Source organism: Salmo trutta, chromosome 27 (genome assembly GCF_901001165.1).
Source record: "Salmo trutta chromosome 27, fSalTru1.1, whole genome shotgun sequence".
Lineage (NCBI taxonomy): Eukaryota > Metazoa > Chordata > Actinopteri > Salmoniformes > Salmonidae > Salmo > Salmo trutta.
Window position 1 is genome coordinate 8,763,947 of NC_042983.1, and position 7,393 is coordinate 8,771,339.

Sequence of the window (7,393 nt, forward strand, 5' to 3'; positions counted from 1 at the left end):
ACATCCCTGTTAGTGAGCATTTCTCCTTTTCCAAGATAATCCATCCACCTGACAGTTGTGGCACGTCATTACATAGCACCTTGTGCTGAGGACAATAAAAGGCCACTCTAAAATGTGCAGTTTTGTCACACATCACAATGGCACAGATGTCTCAAGTTGAGGGAGCGTGAATTAGGCATGCTGACCGCAGGAATGTCCACCAGAGCTGTTACCAAAGAATTTAATGTTCAATTCTCTACCATAAGCCACCTCCAACATCATATTAGAGAATTTGGCAGTATGTCCAACCCGACTCACAACCCCAGACCACGTGTAATCACACCAGCCCAGGACCCCCACCTTCTTCACCTGCAGGATCGTTTGAGACCAGCCACCCGGACAGTTGATGAAACTGAGGAGTATTTCTGTCTGTAATAAAGCCCTTTTATGGGGAAAAAAACACATTCTGATTGGCTGGTCCTGCGCAGTCATGTGAAATCCATAGATTTGGGCCTAATGATTATATTTAAATTGACTGATTTCTTATATGAACTGTACCTCAGTAAAATAGTTGCATTTATATTTTTGAGATATATATATGCCACAGGTGAGATGATCGTTTTTGATATCTTTGTCTGCTGATGACAGTGTCAGCAAATCACAGGTCACTGTCTCCTTCCCTACATTAGCTAGCTTCGGGGTTAACGTTCAACACTAAGGTGAAACAAAAGGCAAAAAATAATAATTAGGCTCACAGTATAAAAAAATATGTAAAAGAAAAAGAAAAAAAGGGGCACATTTAATTTATTTTGGCCGAGATGGTCCGAGAACGGTTCATTTGTCGCAGTATTATTGAGGTAAGGGGATTGTTATGTAGTAAAGGTATGTATGGCAGACAGCATGTTTGTTTTATGTCAAAAAATCTATATCCTCATTCGTGCTCCTTCACATAGAGTATCCCTCAGACTACGTCCCAAATGGCACCCTATTCCCTACAGAGAGCACAAATTTTGACTAGACCCCTATAGGCCCTTGTCAAAAGTAGTGCAGTATAAAGAGAATAGGATGCCATTTGGGACGGAGCCTTAGACTTCCCAGCTCTCTCTCAGTAGAAGCGTTTGCGGCTGTTCTCCTTCCAGCGCCCATACATGACCACCGCCACCACCCCCAGTACAAAGATACCAATGACAGAGAAGACTATGGTGAAGAAGAGCTGGACTCCACTCATCCCCTCTTCTTGCACCTCCACTGTAATGAGAGACAAACAACCATGAAGAAAGAAAATGACCTCATGCTACAGTTCAATTGAAACTGGACAGACAAAACCAATTATCACACCTTTTCTGAAACAAAAACAATCAAATGTTGGCCTGTATTATCTTACCTTTGTTCAAGTGCTCAAAGTTATCAACACTGGGGATGAGCTCTTCCTCCTCCTCTTCCTCCTGAGTACGCTCCACAGTCAGCTGGTACAGCTTCATAGAGATGAGATCATGGTTGTCTAGGAAACGAGAGGAAGGAAGAAATACATTTGACATTTTAGTCATTTAGCAGACACTCTTAGCCAGAGTGACTTACAGGAGCAATTAGAGTTAATTGCCTTGCTAAAGGGCACGTCGACAGATTTTTCACCTAGTTGGCTCAGGGATTAGAACCAGCAACCTTTCGGTTACTGGCCCAACGCCCTTAACCGCTAGGCTGTCTGCCGCACCTAAATCAATACAGTCCAACATTTCACACTTTATTCAGACAGCTCGAAACAGAGAAGGAGACAGGAAAGTGGAAGCACAGTAGGAAGGGTGGACGTGGGGATCAAACCCAGGTCTCTAGCGTTACCGCTAGACCACAGGCTCTCCACCATTCTCCATTCAGAAATGACAGATTGATGGCTATGAACGGATTTCAAAAACCAGTGAAAAGAATGCAAATGGTGAACCACAAAAACAGTGTTGTTCTGAGATGTTCATAGAGAGGCCCAGTACCTGACAGGTCTCCAGTAACAGACGAGGCTCCAAAGAAGTAGCCCTGAGGCAGACGTACCCCTGGAAGGTCCAGACAGTCCCGCCACTCCTGTTTACCGTCAACGTCTATCTGTATCTGTAGGTCAGGAGGTCAAACATAGGTCAATAAATATGTAATGTTAGTGAACATGGTGCTTTGTGCGTTTCTCTCACCGTCAGTCGGTTTTTGGTGTATCTGATGAGGAGGAAGGTGTCATGGGGGATGTTGCGCACCAGGGCTGTGCACCCGCCAAGCTCTGTGGACTGGCCATCACGATCGTGCTCATAAGCCAGAGTCCCGTTCCCCACCATCCCAGACACATATGGAAAGACCCTCTGCAGAGGCAAGGTGATTAGCCAGCTGATAATGTCAATCAGTGACCAGAGGGATAATGCGAGTGACTGGATACTGCGAGATTACTTACCCAGAGTCAGGTGAACTCATGGATACCATTTTTATGTATGAAGGGGTTGTTTTGCGAGCCAATGCTAACTATCCCTTTAAAACACACTGGTTGCATCTGAAATGGCACCCTGTTTACTATATAGTGCACTACTTTGGTCAAAAGAAGTTCACTATGAGTCATTCCACCTCAAAAAGCACAAGCAAGAGGATTGACAAGCACCATCTCTGATTGTTCCTGAACATTCCTGCAACATTTTCTTGATTAAGTTGGTCTCTGAGAAATTAAGATAATTGACTGCACCCAAAGTGGCCATTTCAATTCATAGGATTCATATAATATTCAATAAATATAGTACCCAACATCTGATTTGGACCAAACTTTTTTCTAAAAATGAGTTAGACGAGGAATCCAAAGAAATTGTCAAAATCCATTCATGGAACCCCCCCCCCCACACACTCCGACCCAAACAACGTGTATATAGTATCAGTTCTCTATGTCTGACAAGTAATACGGAGCTGCGGCTTGGATTGTTTTCTTCATCTTATGTGAAGTATTCCCAGTGAATTTGGTGATGGGCTTTTTTCCCGTTCAGAGAAATGAATCATCGAAGTTGTACCTTCAGAAAGTATTCACACCCCTTGAGTTTTTCCACATTTTGTTGTGTTACAGCCTGAATTAAAAATTGATAAAATGTAGATTGTGTCACTTTTCATTATCAAGTGGAATTATGTTTTTAGAAATGTTTACAAATTAATAAATGAAAAGCTGAAGCCAGAGGATGACTGTAATTTGGGTAAACTATCCCTTTAACATTGAGGGATTGTAATATTATTAAGAAGAAACAGCACCATCTAGTGGCCAGAACCTGTTCATTTCAGGATGTATTCGATGATTAATTTCCTTGAACGGGAGAAAAATTCACTGGGAATACTTTACATAGTATGAAGAAACAATACTCAGAGTTGCTGCTCCATACTACTTATCACACAAAAATAACTGATACTGTATACTTATTGTTGGGGTGAGATTGTCGTGGGAGGGGGGGGGGGTGGGTGGCTTTTAACCATTTCTTTGGATTCCTCGTCTAACTCATTGTTAGAAAAAAGTGTGGTCCAAATCAGATGTTAGGTACTATATTTATTATATGAAACCCCCCCTCCCACAAAAAAGAAAATTGGGTGCAATCAATTATCTTAATTTCACAGAGATCTAATTATATTTAACCAAAAATTGTTGCAGGAATGCTAATCTTATCTACTTCTAACTACAGAAATTATTTCTGAACAATCGGAGATGGTGGGTGTCACGGCTTTTTGAAATGACCCCTTTTTGAAATGACCCCTATTTAGAAAATATGTTGCCATTTGAGAGACAATCAGTGACTAAATGCATTAAGCATTGCAAGATCCAAATGTCTTAGGTAAACAGGAACAACCTCTGACACTAGTCTGTACATTCATACATCACATATTGCATGACACAAAAGGGATGAGACATGCGATATGCATGATGTGGGTTAGTCAACAATGATGAGATAGGTGGAGTGTTGAGGATAGAAATAAATAAGCATGCACTGTTCAATTCAGCCAGAGGATGACTGGGATTGGCTGATGGGTTACTGTAGCTACCTGAGTCGATGGATTGTACTTCTTCTGTGTGCCCAAGAGGGATGCAAGGAAACACAGGACGCAGCATAAACACACAACATTGCACACCCAAACCAATTATACATGATAAGTGTTTGGGAATAGACAAACCCCCATCACTAATACGTTTTGGGGGTGTCCACCTGAGTATGTGTGTATGAGTGAGCGTATGGGGGGGTTAGTGTAATACCTCATGGTTCTTATTTTCATTGGGGTAGGTGTCCACAAACACTCCAAGGCCAGTGAAGAGGTTCATGTTTCCAAACACAGGACCTGCAGGTGATAAACCCTGGCAGTCAACACTTTAGGAAGACCATGCTGAGATTATTGTAATATTACCACAACACTTGAGACCATCTTTTAACCTTGGTGTGTGTCCCAAATGGTACCCTATGGGCGCTGGACAAAAGTTGCGCACTATATAGGGGATAGGGTGACCCTGGTTTGTGTGTTAGACAGTGCAAGCTCAGTACCGATCTGCATGCGTTCTTTGGTATACCACAGAGCCATTCCATCCCCATTCAGGTTCTTCTTCCCGTGGCCGTGGATCTTAAAGTGCACCTGCAGCTCCCAGTCCCGCAGGAAACAGGGCTGCAGTACGAGCGCATACAGACACAGACAGTACAGGGAATGAGGGAAAGACGCTTGTGGCATGGCATGTTACCTGTCGTAGTATATTGAAATGCTATAGAGTTGTACATGTAGTCAGGAAGCATAGGCCTACTTGATGGTATTGTCACTACAAATGAGGTGATGCGTTTGCCATACGTTGTGGCATGTCTGCTAGGCCTATAGATAGACTACAATGTATTTTCTTAAGTGCAGAGATGTAGGGGTTTCAGGTTGTTCAAGGATAAGCAGTAGTGTGCTGGTGTTTACTTCGGGATGGAAAGAGCTGAACTCACAACGCGGCTCCACACTGCTCCTTGTCTGCTCTGCAAGTCGGGGGTCAGTCGCACATGCTCAGTGGTGATCATGGCATTGCCCATCAGGTCCCAATAAGAGGAACTGGAGGAGCCCAACCCTACACAAAACACAATCAATCAATATGTATAGCTTGATATAGGCAGTTTAAAAAGGGACATCGTCGTCCAGTGTTCTCACCACTGGATCACAACAATGTGAAAAGTACTTTTGCTCACCTTTGAGAACAAATATGGATTTTTGTCAAGACCTTTTAGACTAGGGACTAATTTGTAAAGTACTTATCTACCAATAATGTCAGTACTAAATGGTTGTTTAATGTGGTGGTCCACTTTGGATTACACAACGCTCCAAAAATGTCAACCACATTTACGTAACTACACCCTATTATTTTACTGTCAATAATCTACCAGCTTCCGTTTTGGGAATCAATGTGTAATCAAATGCAATTGCATGACGTGGTGTCACTTGTGGTTTTTGCCCTAACACTACATAGCTGATTCAAATAATAAAAGCTTAATGATGAGCTGATGATTTGAATTAGCATGGCAATAAACAAAACGTGCACCCCTTGGGATTCCCAAGACCGACATTTGCAAACCCTGTACTGTTCGCTACTTGAGATAACACTATCCTGCCAATACCCATATCGTACAGATAATAATTCTATACTTATTTGCTGAATACCTCAATAGTGTTGTTGTACACTACAAATGTAAATGTTTGTGAACATTGTCTGGAAAGAAAAATAATAGTTACTGATTGTGAAACCAACGCCAGCAAAGCGTTTGGATAGCCTACCTTGGTATGGTTTGGTAAGCGAGTACTCCCTTTTTAAAAAGTCATCCATCTCGTATCCATCGTCTGCCAGACAATGGCAGGTTAAAAGAAGGACAACAGCAAACCGACATGTTAATTTATGAATGTTTCGCTGATTAAACATTAAATCAAATATTTTAAAACTGCTCAACCGAAAGCGATTAGACTTGTTCATGGTGGAGAACAGCATCCCGTCAACAACACTAAAAGTGCTTCCGGGTCACGGAATTTCGTAATAGTAGAAAAGTGTCATGAACCTGTATTTATTCATGATGCATGAAAAATAATTGTCTAAACATCAACAATGATTCATATTTGTTCATATTTAAGTGACATTTGCATTTATTGTGGGGTTTAAAACATGTTTCAAAGTCAATAAATGCCCCCAATGCAAATAACAAGAGTAAAAAAAACTATTATTTGTGCAGATGTAAAAGCGGGCGGGGAGTACTCAGTAGGGCAGGGTTCTTCAACTGGCCGCTTTTTGGTTTTATTTGGCCCCCAAGTCTTCTGAGCAAAGAAAAAAATAAAAAATATATATTTTGATTGTTGGACATAAAATACTGTAAAAAAAACACCAGGAAATCCGCTCTAAGTGATTTTAATTTAACAAATCTGTTCCCAAGTATTCCCAATATAATAGAGAGATAGGTGATAAAATCTAATTTTATTGGTCACATACAGATGTTATTGCGAGTGTAGTGAAATGCTTGTGCTTCTAGTTCTGACAGTGCAGCAATATCAACAAGTAATATAACAATTCCACAACAACTACCTAATACACACAAATCTAAGTAAAGGGATGGAATAAGAATATGTACATATAAATATACGGATGACTAATGACTGAGCTGCGTAGGCAAGATGCAATAGATGGTATAAAATACAGTATATACATATGGGATGAGTAATGCAAGATATGTAAACATCATTATTAAAGTGGTATTAATAAAGTGACTAGTGATCCATTTGTTAGAATGGCCAAATATTTCAAGTCTGTATGTAGGCAGCAGCCTCTGTGTGTTAGTAATGGCTGTTTAACAGTCTGATGGCCTTGAGATAGAAGCTATTTTTCAGTCTCTCGGTCCCAGCTTTGATGCACCTGTACTGACCTCGCCTTCTGGATGGTAGCGGTGGTAGAGGCAGTGGCTCGGGTGGTTGTTGTCCTTGATGTTGTCCTTGATGATCTTTTTGGCCATCCTGTGACATCGGGTGCTGTAGGTGTCCTGGAGGGCAGGTAGTTTGCCCCCGGTGATGCGTTGTGCAGACCGCACCACCCTCTGGAGAGCCCTGCAGTTATGGGCGGTGCAGTTGCCATACCAGGCGGTGATACAGCCCAATAGGATGCTCTCAATTGTGCATATGTAAAAGTTGGTGAGGGTTTTAGGTGACAAGCCACATTTCTTCAGCCTCCTGAGGTTGAAGAGGCGCTGTTGCGCCTTCTTCATCACACTGTCTGTGTGGGTGGACCATTTCAGTTTGTCCGTGATGGTTATGCCGAGAAACTTTAAACTTTGCACCTTCTCCACTGCTGTCCTGTCGATGTGGATAGGGAGGTGCTCCCTCTGCTGTTTCCTGAAGTCCACGATCATCTCCTTTGTTTTGTTGACCTTGAGTG

The 7,393-nt window shown here is 41.9% G+C and overlaps 1 protein-coding gene across 2 annotated transcripts; it reads right to left on the minus strand.

Moving 5' to 3' along the window:
* Window positions 1–762: 762 nt before the first annotated feature.
* lman2lb (lectin, mannose-binding 2-like b) lies at window positions 763–5,985 on the minus strand. 2 transcript variants are annotated; one of them, XM_029716550.1, is made up of 9 exons: window positions 5,758–5,985; window positions 4,938–5,056; window positions 4,506–4,623; window positions 4,223–4,305; window positions 4,015–4,038; window positions 2,154–2,315; window positions 1,962–2,076; window positions 1,364–1,480; window positions 763–1,227 (listed from the first exon to the last, which is right to left on the minus strand). In XM_029716550.1, the coding sequence occupies exons 1-9, from the start codon at window positions 5,963–5,965 to the stop codon at window positions 1,085–1,087; spliced, it is 1,089 nt and encodes a 362-aa protein (XP_029572410.1). In that variant the 5' UTR covers window positions 5,966–5,985; the 3' UTR covers window positions 763–1,084. The 2 variants fall into 2 exon arrangements, with proteins under 2 accessions (XP_029572410.1, XP_029572411.1); XM_029716551.1 differs by lacking the exon at window positions 4,015–4,038.
* Window positions 5,986–7,393: the final 1,408 nt, after the last annotated feature.

Excerpts from the sequence above, each read along its gene's own strand:
- lman2lb (XM_029716550.1), bottom strand. The coding sequence starts at position 5,965 with ATGCTGTTCTCCACCATGAACAAGTCTAATCGCTTTCGGTTGAGCAGT. Across the intron at positions 4,039-4,222 it reads ATGAAAATAAGAACCATGAG|AAGAAGTACAATCCATCGAC; the intron begins GTATTACACTAA and ends TTGGGCACACAG. Across the intron at positions 1,228-1,363 it reads CTTTGAGCACTTGAACAAAG|TGGAGGTGCAAGAAGAGGGG; the intron begins GTAAGATAATAC and ends CTCTCATTACAG.